The sequence below is a fragment of the Crocodylus porosus genome, unplaced genomic scaffold (genome assembly GCF_001723895.1).
Source record: "Crocodylus porosus isolate Cpor-Errol unplaced genomic scaffold, CroPor_comp1, whole genome shotgun sequence".
Lineage (NCBI taxonomy): Eukaryota > Metazoa > Chordata > Crocodylia > Crocodylidae > Crocodylus > Crocodylus porosus.
Window position 1 is genome coordinate 62,732,116 of NW_017728949.1, and position 16,855 is coordinate 62,748,970.

The 16,855-nt window shown below is 48.5% G+C and overlaps 1 protein-coding gene and 1 long non-coding RNA gene across 3 annotated transcripts in view; one reads left to right on the forward strand and one right to left on the reverse strand.

The window, feature by feature from the left end:
• Positions 1 to 503: 503 nt before the first annotated feature.
• On the forward strand, positions 504 to 9,982 carry LOC109322722. The gene is made up of 3 exons (XR_002104470.1): positions 504 to 813; positions 3,833 to 3,975; positions 9,863 to 9,982. It is a non-coding gene; the product is annotated as an uncharacterized LOC109322722 (long non-coding RNA).
• Positions 5,606 to 16,855, reverse strand: part of STEAP3 (STEAP3 metalloreductase) — a 29,568-nt gene continuing 18,318 nt past the window's right edge. For both annotated transcript variants that reach the window (XM_019553856.1, XM_019553855.1), the window contains exon 5: positions 5,606 to 8,162. In XM_019553856.1, the coding sequence (XP_019409401.1) occupies positions 7,872 to 8,162 (291 nt within the window). In that variant the 3' untranslated portion in view covers positions 5,606 to 7,871. The remainder of the gene's footprint in view (positions 8,163 to 16,855) is intronic.

Genomic DNA, 16,855 nt, shown 5'->3' on the forward strand with positions numbered 1-16,855 from the left:
GGGTGTCTGACATAGTTGTATGTCCTGCAGTGTTTTAGTCGGGTTCTGCTTTTCACTATTTGGGACCAAATCTGTTATCTCCTCTTTGGGGTGCTGCTGAACATGGATTTGTTTTCAGATGATCAGTATGTTATTGCCTACTCTTGAAACATTTATACTGAGTAGGCTTCACTCCTCCCATGTGCTTCTTTTCCCCCTCTTGCCACTCTGTATTCTCTTTTCCCATGCTTAATTTGGACAACCAGGTGTCGCTTCCTTTCAAAGGAATCTCTGTCTTTCTAAAAGCCATAAGCCATCCAACCCATCCAGTTGTGACCCGAGGGAGAAGAGAATTAAAGCAGGGGTCAGCAACCTACGGCCCGCAGAGTCATTGGCTCCACGGCCTGGATCTGGCTCACAGATGCAGGGTTTGGGAGGCATTTGGTGGTGGGGTGCTTCAGTTGTGGGAGCTTTCCCCTTGCTACCGTGGGGAAGTGCCAGCCAGTGTGGGTGGGTCATAGTGCCCACGCACCTCCTGTAGTGCCCCTGACCTGATGCGGGTCATTCTGAGCTGCAGCCAGAAAAGGCTGCTTGCCACCAAATTAAAGGATCGTTTTGAAACAGATTTCTACAGAGCATCTCCAGTGATTATAACCCTGTCCACCTGCCAGCTTAACCACCAAGTACTCTGCCATGTGTTTGTGCAGGGGAGGGAGGAATACAGCAAAGGTGTCTCTGTCTGTGGATAAAGCCACCAGATGTCAGCACAGCCTGTCCTTTTGTCTCCAAATCTGTCTGAGCAAGGAAACAGCCTTTGTGAAGCAGTATTGGACTGTGAGTAGCTGTAACTTGCGAAGCCTTTAACCCTGCTGGAGCCAAAAGCTAACGCTTTCCTTGTTGGCAGGGTGGTATTTCATATTGGAATCGGGAAGCAGAAAATCAGGCAGGTGTCAAAGCTGAAATGCCTCCTGTTACAGGGCATCTCTTGCAATCAGTCCCAGCGTGTCTAACCCTTTGCACATTGGGCATCAGCCTACCCAGACCATTCACTGGATGCATTTGCTGGTAAACACCTGCTTTCAGTTGCTGTGGCACACTTACATGCATTTGAAATATGCCTCTTAAATTCTAGGCAAGGCATCCAGAACACTGATACAAAACCAATCAATCTTCAGCAAAGCAGATTAAATGCACAGCAAGCATCTCCCTCCTACTCTGAAATCTAACCTCTTGATATCCCTCTTCAACCTGAGGAGCAGCCTTGGGAGAAAGTCCTGCATTGTTTGTCTTTAAGGCCCCCACATCTAAACTCGGAGGAACTGAAGGGGGTGGGTGAAATATGAGTGTCAGGGAAGTTAGACAGGTCTGCAGTGTTGTACTTTGACCGGGGAGTCTGCTTGCATAACCTAAAGTGTGTGCAAGGAAGTATTCTTTACACTCAGACTCCTGTCATCTTTTTGCCTGTCTGGCTATGCACAAAAAGTGAAGATGTGTGGTGGTCTTGCTGACATTAACCTTCTTACCATCTTCCAGCATTTTGCTTTATTTATTTTTTTTTTGCAGGAGCAAAAAACCTGTTTGCCAAGTAAAATAACTGTATAATAATCCAAAATACTCCCCTGCCCGTGATTCTGTATTTGATGCATAATACACAGCCAGATTTCACTGTTTATCATGACTCACCTGAACAAGGCAGAGCATGCTACGTAGGTGGGTTAGTGGCAGTGCAGACTTAGAGATGAGGGCGCCCAGTTATTGCATGTGGAGGGTGTTTTGTGTGTTTGCAACATTTGTTCCTCTGTTGTATGTTGTGCATCAATATGGCGTGAGCCTCAGCCTCTCATCTTGTGGGGCACAGCTTGCTGAACGGCTGTGCAAGGAGGAGATGCTCTAATAGCAGATTTCAGGCTGGGCTGTGGATAGCTCCAGGGAGGGATGGAAGAAGGGGCCGATCTTCTACCTTCCTGCCTTCTACATTGTTTCTATTGTAGCCTGGACAGGATTTTGGTCCCTCAAACAGCCCGTGAGGTGCAGCCGAGCTTGCTTTCTTGTGCTCCACCTGATTCGCCCTGTGGCTTGTGAAGTCCTGATTTACAGAAGCTAATTTCTGTATGTGCAGTGGGCCGAATTTGAAGGGGTAGAGGCTGACTATAAGTTGGATGGGAGCCTGCATGGAAAAAACATACACTGAAAACATCAGAAAATAATGCAAAGTCTGTTTACTAGTTTACCCTTGCATTCGTCCCTATGCCTCCAAGTCTGCCTCCATTGAATGATACAATTTTCCAGTAATCTGAAAACGGCTTGTAGTGTCTTCAGTTGTGCAGCAGGGGTTGTACCGGGGGTTGGAATAAAGGGAAAATACGTTTGGGAAGCTATTTGTATGCTGGGCTCTGTGTCTGGCATGAACTAGATTCAGATCAATGGCCTTTAGTCAATGACTTTGTCTAGAGTCAAATGAATGGTTAGAGGTGAAGGCCCGTGTCACAGGTAATTACTCATAGGTGAGCCTGGAGAAACCGCAGCTTGGTAGCAAGCAGTCTTGGCTCTCTTTCAACTTTTGCGTTCCCACCCTGCCTCTGGAGTGCTGAATGAAACAGCTATTTAAGTGCAGATCTCTGATAGCAGAGGGCTCTTTCATCCAGCAGACAGCAGCATAACAAGAATTCAAAGCTAGATAAACTCCACTCAGATATATGAGCCAGATATCTGACAGTGAGGGTAAATAGCCAGCAGAATGGCTTATCCAAGAATGAGAGACTTCAAGCAGCTTCCACTATGTAAGTCCAAATTGGAGGTCTTTTTGAGAGGCTTCAGTGCAACTGTAGCTCATTGGGTGGTACATTGCAGGATTCATCAAATTCAGTGGCTGATATTATTCAGAGCAGTCAAGATGATCATAATTGGTCCTTTCCAACCATAAAAGTCAGTGGAAAGTGATTCATTTGCTCCCACAACAAGAACAGCAGCTAAGCTTACGTTGTACTGTCCTACTGAATAGTGCATGTTTAATTTGAACTTCTCTGGCTTTGACCTCTGCTCAGAAGCTTTTTGCAGCAGGAAGCTTAGTATGGCAGATCTGCAGTGATGTTAAAAATAAAAGCAGAGCTTCCCTAGTGTAACAAATCTGTTGTTTCAAAGCCTGCAGATTCCAACCTGATGCATTCAGTTTTGAGATACAGATGCATCAGAATTTTGTAACTGGTTTTGTCATAGCTAGTACACTTTTTTTCTAGGCTAGGCAGCATCTTCTAGCAGTGTGCAAACAATTGTATCTCACTTCAGATTTAACCATGTTTGATTCATCACTTTGTAAGTAAAGCCCTGAAGAATAGGAAACCAATTGCACTGTTAAAAGCCTCATATTATAATACAGGAGTGAGTTAGCTGTACCTGCAGAGGTTAAGCTTCAGCACATGAATTTAAATGAACTCATTAAAATCAACTTACAAATTAGCTCATTAAAATGCTACACTGCAGGTCTAGAAGTTGGTGGACCTGGCATCCCGTTTCCATGAAGTTGTGATTTAAGAAACGGAGGCCAGAAAGACAAGTATGGCATCCATCTTCTCTGTAGGCCAGCCAGACTCATCTGTACCCTCGTTCTTTATATCAAGGTAACTGTGATTACCCCATTAAGTTCGACTTTCCCTGAGCTGCAAATGTTTGTGGAATAGCCAGCACCCATTATGCCTCACAGTTACAAACAGATCTCATTTCAGAGGCAACTAATACAAAAACGTGCACAATTCTGTGATATGCATGAGACAAAAGAACGGATATTGTAGATCAGAGCATTAGTTTTGCTAACTGCATATTCATGACAATAACTGGCACCACTTGCTTGCTGTAGTAGTGTTTCTTAAGCAGGGTGCCACCAGATCCTTTGAAGGGTGCCATGAGATAAGAGGGGTGAGGAGAGAGGCAGATTAAGCCCAGGCTCAGGCTTGTACTTGCTAGAACCCCCACTCCTCTGCCCAGCCTTTTGGCAAAGAGGTAAGTGCTGTAATATATAAATTAGGTTTTCAAATTGGGTGCCACTCAGTTCACAAAAACTATGGGGGTGGAGAGGTGCTCTAGTCCAATGAAGGGTGCCCTGAGCCCAAAAAGGTTGAGAAACACTGCTGTAGTGAGTTTTCTGTTCTTGCATATTTAAATTATGGATAATCACATCAGTTGTCTGAGGGTTTTATTTAATAGAAAGACGCCTAAGATTAATGTTATATTGTTTATAGAAAGAAAGACAGTAGGCACAAATGAGTGATACCATTTTATAGACCATTATAGTATCTTTATACATCTATATAAGAATAAGAGGCCAATGATGACAGATTAAACTGGCCCTGTTTTTTTTATATAGCTTTTTAGTACGTTTATATGTATTCTAGAGGCACAAAGTAGGCAGTACAGAAAATAAAAATACAAAGATTATACGTTTCAGCTATAAATTTTGCAGCAAAATATATATATCCACATATATACACATAGTATTTTTGAGTACAAAAAATGTAACAAGGACATCTTTAAGCTAACTTCACTCATCCCTCCTATCCGCATCAAATAATGCAGTGGGGAAAAAACTTAAAAACAGCAAAGATCATTTACAAATTTTTCTCACCACTTTTCTGTTTCTACAAAGTCAGAATAACTTACCGAAATGGTTGCATGTCAAGGAATTTGTATATAGACACCAAAGCAGAGTGCCATTTTAAAAGTTGCACTTGTAAGGACTTCATGGTCTGTACGGAAAGACATGGATTCATTTCAATCTTGAAGAGCTGTGGGTGTGCTACTCAGACAGCTGCCTGCCAAGCCATAGGGTATCCACTCATGAAAATCTTGCCTCCCCGCTCCTGCTCTTCCCCCAGAAATGAGGCAGTGAGTCTGCGGTAAGGGTGCCCCTCTCCCCTGCCCATCAGCATGTTCTAGAAATCTGTCTCTGAAGTGCTTGAACAGTGGGCAGGGGGCACCCTCTTGATGGCTTCATTTCCAGGTTTGCCATGTGCAGACAAGAGCGGGTGAGCAGAGGATTTTTGAGAGCAAGGCTGTGGGAGGCACTGGGGAAGCCATTTAGACATGCCCAGATCCTCAAGTGTTTGCATGTACCCAACTCCCTTACTCTTCCTCCTGTGAGCAGGGCCTGTGATGTCAATGGGAACGCTGGCCTTTTTCAGGGTGGGCCAGAAGTGCACATCGTGCAAACTTTGCCTTCAGCGAGGAAGTATTTGAGTTTTTACTTCTAGTTCTCTTGGTGTCAAGCACCACACTTCTTTTGCATTGAAGACAAAGCCTCCATCTCAAATAACTTTCTCTCCCTCTCCTCTTTTGGCTAATGAGGTATTTCTGCCAGGTTACCTGCTAAAGAGGAGAGAGAGGAAACTTAATTGTGAGAGAAGACATTGGGATCAGGGTACCTTCTGTTAGCCAGAAAACGTGAAAAGTGGCACTCTATGTCAGCTTTGCCTGATAAGAGAATTGAACAGGAAGCTGGAATGAACAATCCTGCTGAATGCGAAGTTGCCTCCAAACAGAGTTAAACTGAAGTGAATGGAGTTCCTCTCCCCTCCCCACCTGCACCGACTCAAATCCCTGCAGAAGCTATTGTTTGCCGGGTGATTGCTTATACTGCTGCCAAGTCTATTTGCTTTTGTGAGCAATTTTAGCAGATTACAATTGGAGCACAGAGGTTTGGGATAATCCGATTTGCCCTGAAAGACACAGCAGGAATGCACAACACGTCCCGTCTTACAACCAAATTATTGATGGTGAAATCCTCATTTTCTCTCACTTACTCTCATTTCCTTTTTTTAGTAAGAAAAAAGGGGTTGTTTAGAGATTTCAATGCTGTCCTTTTGAAACAACAGAAATTCTGGGTTATCATCCCTGGTCTGTGGAGTTGGAAAGTCATTGCCATTGCTGACACTTTAACGCTGCACTGCTGCTTTTAAAAATCCTCCCACTTTTGAGGTATTTAACATGTGTCTTCTTGGCACTATCCAGCACTGACCTATATAGTCTGTTCTTTCTTTTGTAGGAAAACCAAGCTATTGCAACCAGTTCCTATCATCTGTTTCCTAAGACAATCTCCCTGTGTCTCTAGCTCTCAACTGCCTCTCCCTGCAAGTCTGTAAAGCACCTGAGATGACATTTTATTGCCATTCAGGGTGAAACATGAATCTGTACTGCCCACAGGCTGAAGGATCATTGTGATAAAGGGCAGCAGCCAGATTCTTACGCAACTACTAAATGTGTAAGTGAAGTGATGTGTCTAAGTGGGATTCTATTCCACTCTGCTCAAGACCCTGACAATCCATTTGTGCAAAAAGTGAGTCTGTCCTTCTCTTTGCTGCTTTCTGTGACAGTCTTACAGCTTGGTAGCAGCCTGTTACCAAAGTAGATGTGTTAATGGTTTTTAGGGGCTCAGGCAGGATCAGTCTTGGGTGTCTAGGCCTATTGAGATGTCTAAGAGGCAGAACGGGACCTGGCTCCAAGTGTTCAAATGGATGGTGAACAGAGGGAAGAGAAAGAACAATAAGATTTAGTTCTCCATTTGTTCTCTGTGGCCATGAGCCCTGTGCAAAGCAAGCCTAACTCATATTTAGGCCCCCAAACTCCATCAAAATCAATCTAATCAGTCCCTTGGACCTGTCCCTGAAGAATTTTTCAGTGTGCAGGGCTGCGGAGAATCAGGCCCATCACGTGTCACTGATCTCTGCCCTTTCCGTGATTGAGACCTGGTGATGGAATAACAAGTTGCATCCTTGATACGAACGTTTTGCTTTGTCTTCATTGGTAGTGAAAGCTGCTGCTGTAGAAACTGTTGGAAATGTTTTGGATCCAATGGAGAGAGTAGTTTTGAACCACCTGACCTCGGTTCTTGCATTTTGCTCTGCTAGCCACTAGTTCCCCAATGCTCTGAATTAGTATTGCAAGGCTGCGAGTCCTTTTGGAAAATTTAGGTCTGTGTTTTTTCCGCTACTAGGTCATGCATACAACTTTGGTTTCATAAAAACTGAGAACATGTGACAGTAATAGCCCCCATGGATTATTTTAAGGTATAAATGCACTTTGGGCACATTATTGACTTTCAGAACCTAATGCTTTTACTGCCTTTGGAAAGAGATCATCTTTTCCATATCCGCTTATATGCACCTACACTGACCCTATTTGCAGAAGCAGAAATGCCCAGTTTGCCCTCGAAAGCAGGGGCTAGTTAGATTTGCTCTCTAGTTTGCTGAGTCCCTGGGTCAGCTTCAGAAGCTTCTCCAACAACTTGCAAAGTACCTGGACATTTCTGCTGCATAACTGGAACAGTTAAGGGCAAAACTTACCTTGTCCTCATTCACCTTCATGTCCACTCCCCGGTGATGGGGAAAGAAAAAACCATAAAAAACAAAAAAACCCCACCGCACATCTCAGAGCTGTCTTTTCAGTTCAATAGATTCAGGCTTTCTTTCCCCGGGTCATCTAGAAATGGATTTCCTTGCCCTCATGGAGTGAGGGCAAGAAGAAAGTCTATACCCTCTTCCACTTAAAATAAGCATTTAAATCCTGTGGGTGTAGATGGGGCTGCAGTAGAGAATACCAGTACAGTGTACCACCATCTATACTCCCAACTAACCACTGCAACCTCTAGACTTCCTTAGTATTCATTCTGTCTATATTCGGAGCAGCTAGCTCCAGTGTCATGGTGATTTTTAAGGCAACAATTTACTAGGAAATCAGCAATATACTTTAAATACTTCTGCATAAACTAGTTCCGTGGTGATTGATTTTCTAAAGTCACCGAAGATGCCTATAGTTACCCACAATACAATTATACCAAACATATACAGCTGAACTCTAGAAATCTTCATAGTGCTTTGTTATCTTTCCCAAGAAGAAGTGCCTTGTTACACGTTACTGGAAGTTTCTCCGCTTGAAAACTCCCCAGTTGCACTGGGCAGGGTGAATTTCACATACCTACCCTTTTCCCAGCCCCTCCTGATACGAAGCAGTCTTTGGCGGACACAGGGCAAGAGAAAGAAGACTTTAGCAAGGATGACAGTACATGGCACCAGTAGTGTCAGGGTATAGGTTGGAGGCAAATAGAATTTGTATTGGTTTTCATCAAAGGCCCTTGTCCATCCGTAGGTGAGCGTGTGAAGGGTGCTGATGACCAAAGCAATAAATCCCAGGGTGGACTAAAAAAAGAAGAAAAAGCAGCAAATAATATTTAGTAGGGTGCTGAACTTCTAACAGCAACTCTCATGGCAGCAATGCTAAGCACATATGAAACAGCACCTTGATACAGACTCTGATGCAGAAAAACACATCTGGTGCCCAGAGAACATAATACCTAACGCACCCAAAACCTGTTCCCAGGGAGAGTTGCCATCAGGGCTGGGCTGTCCTCAGAAAAGATAAATATCTTGAGAACAACGTATAGTTATTCATTCTCACAACCTGTGAGTAGATGTTATCCTCAACTTGGGCATGCAGAGGCTGAGGGTTTAAAATTATGCAACGGTTTACACAACAAGTCTGCACTGGTGCCACTGATGACTGGAACTGGGGCAAGTCCTCTGGGCCTACTATAGTGTTTATGAGCCACATTTAATAAGCTGTCTGTTTTGCAAGACTGCTGAACCTGTGCCAGGTGCTTCAGGCCATTTCAAAGTTTGCCTGTAATCTTCCTGGTGGCAGGTCCTAGGCGTGCTCCTGACCACTGCAGCAAGCCCTAAGCACCCGAGCCTTCAGGAAGGCTCCAGCCCCAGGGAAGCCACTCCACGGTTGATCCCAGGGCTTCTCAAGGCAACTGGAGATGGAGGCCTCGCTGATGTATTTCCAGTTTGGAGCATGCCTGCAGACTCGGGAAGGTGGTTGCGTGCTTGCCACCCCCATCTTTGCTGAGATCTGCCACTGTACCGGCACAGGCAATAAACACTTACACTTCATTGAAGTCTTGGTTGATGGCTTGCTAGTGATAAGAAATACTGCCCTCCCAAAGCAGCAGGAGCCTATGACAGAAAGGCTAGGAGCCAAAAAAGGGGAAGGAGTGACAAACTGGCCTGTCAGAGAAGAAAGCTTCGTTGGGAACTTGCTGCTTTTAAAATTAATTACCTCAGTCCCTGAGGGGTAATTAAGTAGGTTTTTAGGAGGACTGGGAGTTGGAGGAGAAAGACATTCTCTAGGGTGTGCTTTTGTACAAGTGGATCATAGCAGGGTACTTACCTAACTGTGTTCACTGTGGTGTCGGGGCCTCACAACCTTGTTTCAAGAGAGAGAAATATTTTCCCTATATTACACATAAGGAACTTAGCCAGGCCCAGGCTGGAAATTTGTGATTGCGCTACGAGCTGAATTGAAGTCTTCTGACTTCAGTTCTCGTGCCCTGTCTCCTAGCCCACTCTCCTTACCCTGGCCAGCTCTCCTTCTTCTCTACCCACCTACCTACCAACCAAAAGCCACAACACATTTCTAAGTCTACTAGAGAACAAGCACTGCAAGCTAGGAGGGGAAAGATTCATTTTACAGTACTTGGAAAATTAAGAATGATAACTAGCTGGAATATACTCTGATTGCAGTTGAAATATATAATGCTTCTAGCAGCAGGAATCGAGTCATCATGGCTCATACATCATTTATCTACTGTTAGCTCTCACTGACAGCCAAAAATCCCTGGGTGAAAAGTGGCAGGAAGTACCAGCTTGTGACTAATCTTTCAGAGAAGATTTAAAATGGGAAAAAAAAAAAAAAATTACAAAGTAAAGTTCAAGCGTAGCCATAACTTTATGCATTAGGCAAAGTATTTTTTCAGAGAGTTAATCCGAAAGGGTTTTCATGGCTAACACTCGAGGCTGGAGCTGATTAATTTGTTTCATTGCAGTTTCTTTTTAAACAGCTTGTTGAAGAAGGCAGAAGGGGAAGACAGAAGTGGAAATTAGTGGTACAGAAGACAAGGAGACAACGTATCAGTGGCTCAGTTCATATCAAATGCAAAACAACCTGCCGTTCAATGGCATGAAACTAAAACACTCACTGGCAAGAAATCCAGAGAAGTCTGGAACGTGGTCCAAAACAACACTAGGAATTCCTCGGAGCACAACAATGGGCCAATTCATTAGCTGCACAAATAAGCACCGGTGACACAATGCGCTGCTTGAGACTGATCCAGCTCCCACTGCAGTCAATAGGAGCCTTCTGTTCGCCTCGGGAGTCATGCTGAACTCTGTCCGTCTGTCTTATGGTGCATGGGTATGTGTGTTGTATACTAATGCCCTCTACTGGATGAAGCGCTAGCCTCACTAAAACCATGGATGTGACGGCACTGCCCAGTGCAGCAGTTCTCAACCTTTTTTAGACTCGAGGCACCCCTCGAAAAATAGTGGCTCTCAGTGTTTTGACTACAGAAGATGAACAGAACAGTTTTTCTATTGCTCAGAAAAACCACAGCAGGTCAGAATGTTGTTAACCCTGTGGACTCCTGTTTGAAATCTCTGGTTTATTTTGTAAACCAAGTTTGCACACCAAATGCTGTTAACATCGCGTGGCAGCCTTCAAAGAATCCCCCAGCTCCTCAGGAGGCCACGGCACCTGGCTGGCAATCACTGGCCTAGTGTGTCCAAGTCCAATACAAGTTACAATACCAGGTCAGTCTGCGGCATACACGCAAGGTTGCACAAGTCAGTGTTGATTTAATGCTATTGGCCTAATGGTCTGTCAGATGTCCTGAAGATGCTTGTTCTGGTTTGCCGGTGTTCCTAACCTAACACAGTGCTGGTTCTTGAAGTCAATTGATTAGTTTGTAGCTGGGGCACCATTTAATGTGCCAGTATTTTCTGTGCTGGATAAGGCAATGTCTGTCTTTGAGGAGTTTGGGAACCAGGACTGCAGCCAGACGGCGTGTGCAGCACTGCCCACCGCAGCAGGCAAGTCGGGAAAGGGGTGTGGGGGGGAGGCAGATCAAGGCCCCCACAGTGAGGGAGGGAGTGGGGCAGAGACAGGAGCAGGGGTGAATGGGGACCTGAAGCGGGTGGTGGGATGGCTGGAGCCTGGGTAGCTCATCCAGGGACACGGGGCAGGGGGGGCTCCCACCACTGTGTACTCCCTACAGGAGGCGCAAGCCCCCCAAGATGTGTGTGGAGCAGAGGCAGGCTGCTGCTGTGGGCTGGGCTCTGCGCCCCGCTACCTCGGGAGCTGGCTGCTGTGCGCGATGCCACGTGCTTGCTGCTGCCGGGCTCCTGAGGCAGGGGCAGCGGGAGCCTGCCTCTGCGATGCCCCATGCACAGATCTGGGGCATGCATGCCCCCTGTGCCTCCCTCGGGGTGCACACAGCAGCAGAAGGCCCCTGCACCCCTGGATGAGCCACCCACGGCTCCGACCATCCCGCAACCCACCCCAGCCTCAGGGCCCCATTTGCCCCAGGCCCTGCCCCACACCCTCCCTAACTGTAGGGGTCTTGATCTGTACCCTGACCCCTTCTCCTTCCCTGACTTGCCTGCAGTGGTGGGCAGTGCTCCGCATGCTGTCTGGCTGCAATCCTGGCTGTGTGCGGGCTCCACACCTGTGTCTATGCGTGCCTCTCCCCGTGTTGCAGCTGTCCAGAGCCCACACACTGGGGTGGAGCCTCTGCGCTGCCACCGCTGCTCCATGTTTGCAGGGGCTAAGCCCCATTAGCCCTGGCCTATGCTCACAACCCTTAAAAATCATGGTGTGGGGAGAATGTCATGGTATCTGCACAGTCTGCAAAACTGCGATTTTCTCAGGGCCCTAGTTATGTACAGAGAGCTTCATAGGATTATAGAAAAGTAGGGCTGGAAGGGAGCACATGAGGTCATCTCCAGTGGTTCTCAAACTTTTTGTACCCAGACCCACTTGTAAACACTGATGAGCAGTGCTGACCCAGTGCGCTTCACTCCCAACATGCTGCCCCCCACCCCCAGGCTCCAGCCCCAGCCCCCTAGTGTGTGGGGAGGGGGTGGGTATGTGGGCTAGCGGGGATGTGGGTGGGGGCGGCAAGCAGCCCCTTGCAGACTGGAACTGTAACAGCCTGCAAGGGAAAAGCCACGGTTTCTCATGTAAGTTTGTTGATCCATTTTTAAAGTTTGTTTGGGACCTTTTCATATATGTTTGCAACCCGCTTTTTAGTCGTGATCTACATGTTGAAGAATGCTGATCTAGTCCCCTGCTCTAGGCAGGATCGTCCCTGACCAGCCCATCCTAGCCAAGTGTCTGTCTAACCTGCTCTTGAAAATGTCCAGGGATGTATATTCTACCACTTCTCTAAGTAGCCTATTCCAGTGCCTAATCATCCTCATAGTGAGAAAGACTATAAGCAGCTGTTTCATTTGAAGCAGTCCTGATTGATCAAAACCTGGGAAAAAGAGGACAGGGATAGCTTCTTACACAGGCATATCTTTCCAAGCTGGTTGTAGCCCCTTGGAGACTAAAGAGGCACAACCAGTTTAATGCAGCTCTGATTGGTTTGGGGTATGGCTTGCATCAAAACAGTTGACAGACAGTCATCTACACATGAAGCTTAAATAGCAATTAACTCAAATTAACTGTGATTATTCCAAGGCAAAGTGCCAATTCAGATAATTCACAGGTACTTAATATGGGAAAATGGGTTTTGTCCATCTGTAAGGTCTGGGGTTTGCTGCAAGATAAAATACTCAAATTTGAATCAAGCCAGCTGTCTGTTTTTAGCTTGATAGGCTAGTCCAGGGATAGGCAACGATTTTTGGCCGGAGTGCCAAAACCCTCCACAATGCCTGCTTTGGAAGGTGCTGGAGTGCCGGCATGCCAAAAACACAAAACAAGGGCAGGGGGTACATGGCAGGATGCCCGGCTTGTGCCCCTTGCCCCCCCACCCAAAGCCCCTGCTCCCCAGCCCTGCTGCCCCTCGCCCCCCAGCCCAGGCTCTGTGGCTATCAGCAGCTACCTGGCACCTGGACCAGCTGCAGCCGGGAGGCTGCAAACAGCTGCTGCCTCCCAGCCCCAGCCCTGGGCTCCAGGGAGGCAGCAGATACCTGCTGGGCTGCCCTCACACATGCTGCGCTCCCAGCTCTGCTGCCCTCCCAGGCCTGGGTCCTGCACAGGGAAGCTGCCTGCTGCGGCAAGCTCCACGCCACCTGGGTTACACTTCTCCTGTGTGCACGGGAGCAGTGCGGGCAGCACGCAGGATTGAGCCCCTTGCTGATGCCCCCGCCTGCAGGGCAAGTGTAGCCAGGGCAGCGGGGAGCTTAGAGCGGCAGGCAGCTTTCTGTGCCCCCCCGCTGTGCCGGGTTTCACACAGAGCAGCGGCAAGGGCAGCACAGTGGAGAGCATTGCCGGTCTCTGGTGCCTTCCCGGAGCCCAGGGCTGGATCTGGGGCTGGGAGGCAGCTGGGGCCGGGGCCAGGAGGCAGCAGCTGTTTCAGCCTCCCAGCTGCAGCCGACCCAGGTTCTGGGCAGCTGCTGATAGCCACGGGGCCCAGGCTGCTTGCAGCAGGGCTTCCAACTTCCCGGGTCGGTGATGCTGCTGACAACCCTGGCCTGACAGCGGCACTGTGCTGGGGCTGGCGGTGCCAGTGGTGAGGGCTGCGGCCAGGCCTGGGCCTGCCAGCAGCTGGCACCACTTCCACGGCTAGAGCCTAGGCCTGGCTGCTGGGGCAGTTGGCAGCATCACGATGGGGTCAAGGCATGAGCGGGGCCCGGCCCCGGCCCCATCCCAGCACTGCCGACAGTCCTGGCCTGGGAGTGGCATTAGGCTGGGGCAGCCCGCAACCATGGTGCCAGCAGGGGCTGAGCTCACCAGCAGCACATGGCTAAGGACCACGCCCCCACATACTCATGTACACGGCCCCATCCTGGCGTTGCCGATTGCCCCGGCCCATGCTGCTGGTGAGCCTGGCCCCGGCTGGCACCACCACCTGCCCCAGTCTAGTGCTGCTGCCAGGCCAGGCGGTGGCAATGGTGCTGGCTGGGGCTGGGCCCTGTGCGAGCCCCAGCCCCGGCCCCATCCTGATGCTGCTGATGGCCCTGGCCCGGCAGTGGAATTGGGTTGGGGCTGGTGCGCTGAGGGCTGGGGCTGGGCCTGCTGACAGCACGGGCTAGGGCCATAGGCAGTGCCAGGATGGGGCCAGGGCCTGCATAGGTCCACGGCCCCGGGCTGGCAGCAGCACTGGGTTGGGGCTGGTGGCCGCAGTGGTGCTGGCTGGGGCCAGGTCTGTCGCCAGCATGTGGCTGGGCCTGGGGCCATCGGCAGTGCAGGGACAGCCCCGGCCCGGCGGTGGCACTGGGCTGGGGCCAGCCACGGCAGTGGTGCCAGCTGGGGCTGGGCCCAGGCAGTGCAGGGTTGGGGTTGGGGTGCCAACAGCCCCCGGCTTGGGGCTGGCCCAGGGCTGGGGCCGGGGCCAGGGCCGGGCTGTTTCCAGGCAGCCATGTGCTGCTAGATTTGGGCATGGCTCTTCCCACCCCTTGGGGCAGGAAGCAGGCTGCGTGTCAATCAAAAGCATGCCACACACCGCCTTTGGCACATGTGCTATAGGTTTCCGACCCCTGGGCTAGTCCCTGGAATGAATGGCAACTGAACTGACTGAGCCACCATTAGTTTATAAAGATAAAGGGCAGAGCGCGTGTGGGCAGCGGGCAGCAAGGGAGGGAGTGTTAGCACATTTCATCTCTGGCTTGAAGTGGGACAATGGGCTTTCTCCCAGAAGGAAAAGGAGTTACCATACGTCCGGGAACCCAACATGTCCTTTTTTTTGGCCCCCTGTCCTTGTGTCTGGGAGGGTTTTTAAATGCAAGGAAATGTCCGGGTTTTTGCTCTGCCTCTGCTTTCCTGGGTTGGGAGTGGCAGGCAAGGTGATTGGCTGTGGAGGGGTGTGTGTGCCTGCGTGCATGTGCGTGCATGCAAGCATGCACATGGGAGCTGCTTGGGCAGCAGGGCTGGGGGTCAAGGTGCTACAGGTTGGGAGTGAGGGGCACCAGCAGGGCAGGGGGGACAAGGGGCTGTGGATGGGAGTAAGGGGGGGGCTGGTAGGGCAGGGGCTTAGGAGTGAGGGAGAGGCAGGGCATAGGCATATCACTGCCCCCCCAACCATATGTGCTGCCCCCCTCTCCTCTCCCCTCATTTTTATACTGGAAATATGGTAACCCTATCAAGTGAAATTTCTTCTGTTGCAGTTTGAAGTCATTGCTCCTAGTTCTGTCCCCTGCCGCTGCAGAGAAAAACCGATCTCCATCCTCTTTGGCTAAAAACAGATAGGAATTTTATCCCAGGTCTAATTTCTCCTGGCTCTGACTGGCATCACAACAGCTTGGGAACAGTCCTTTATATATACAGCTTGAATGGCAATTAACTCCTTGAATTAGCCCCTGTTGTCCCAGGAAAAATGTTATCTTGGTTCTTCACAGGAACTACATACTTAAAGTGGGACAGTGCGCTTATACTCTCTAGGATCCCAGAATAAAAGGCTTTGTCTTGGGACAAATCTGTTTTTAGCCTTTGTAGTCTTCACCCTTCAGGTATCTGAAGACTGTGATCAAATTCCCTTCCATCTTCCCTTTCCTAGACTACATAACCTTAGAACTTTCAGCATTTCTTCTCAAGTCTTGCTTTGTAGGCCTCTAATAATTTTCACTGTTCTCCATTGGACTCTTTCCGATATGTCCAAACCTTTCTTGAAACATGGGACCCTAAACTGGACACAGGACTCCAGGTGAAGCGTCACGAGTGCTGAATAGAGTGGAGGAATCACTTCCCTTGATTTGCAAGTGACACTTCTGTTAATACAACCCAAGATGGTGGTGGCTTTTTTTTTGTGACAGTAGCACACTTGCTCATATACAGCCTATGGTCCACTGTCACCCCCAGATCCTTCTCTGTAGTATTGCAGCCTAGCCAGTCATTCCTCAGCCTGTATAAGTGCATGCAAATTGTACGAGAATATAACCTGCCACTATGCATTGATTTAGCAGGGAAAACAATACACCTTGATGCTTGAAATTTCACATCTTAAATAGTAAAAGCACCCAAAATTGTTGTACTAATGTTGTTCACTATCTGGAAATGCACAAATAATTTGTTTAAGGATTAATCATCCAAAAATTTCTCCTTAAAAAGAGATCTAGAATTTGGTGTTTAAAAATGATAACCCTACATAAAACGCCAACGTACCCATCATCAGCTGGAATGGGTATCTTGTGATGCAGTGTCATACATTTATTCTGCACTCCAGGAATAGGTATAAGTGAGCAGGGATTTCCATGCACTAAGCCAGCCAGTCACAACGTAGGGAAGCCAGGAGTTTTTTTGGGAATAGCATCATTCATTTACTTGGCTTTGACACTCATGCACTGTTAATATTGGTGTCAGGGGCCAGAGCAGCAGGCTAGCCAAACTGCCACACCTGGTTCCACCTGCCTGCTGGGCATCGCTGTCTGCTTCTATGCAGTAGCCTTTTAGTGTCCACCAGGTTACTCGAGACAGATACCACCCTGCTTAGCCAGGGGCTTTTGACCCATTTCTGGTTTCTTTGGTTGCCTCTTTGGTTGTCCTGTCCCATACAGTTATAACTAACTGCTCCAAACCTAGTGACACCTGGCTAGGTCCTCCCTGACCCCTTCCCTTGGCCTGTGGTTTTTCTCAGGGTGACTTCCTATGCCCAGTCCCTTATAGACCTCAGCTCCCTCACCTGCCTGCTCCTGATCCCCTGTCTCCCAGCTCTAGTCTAGATCCTTGCTTCCCTGACCTTGCCTGTTTCTGATGCCCTGGGCTGTGACCCCCTAGGGTCAAGCCCTGACCACCTACATCCCAGTCATACACCCAAACAATGATTCCCACAATTCATGTAGTGCCTCGTGTTAAATGCACTAGTAAAAGAGACCTGTGTAGGCTGCCAGGCTAATGT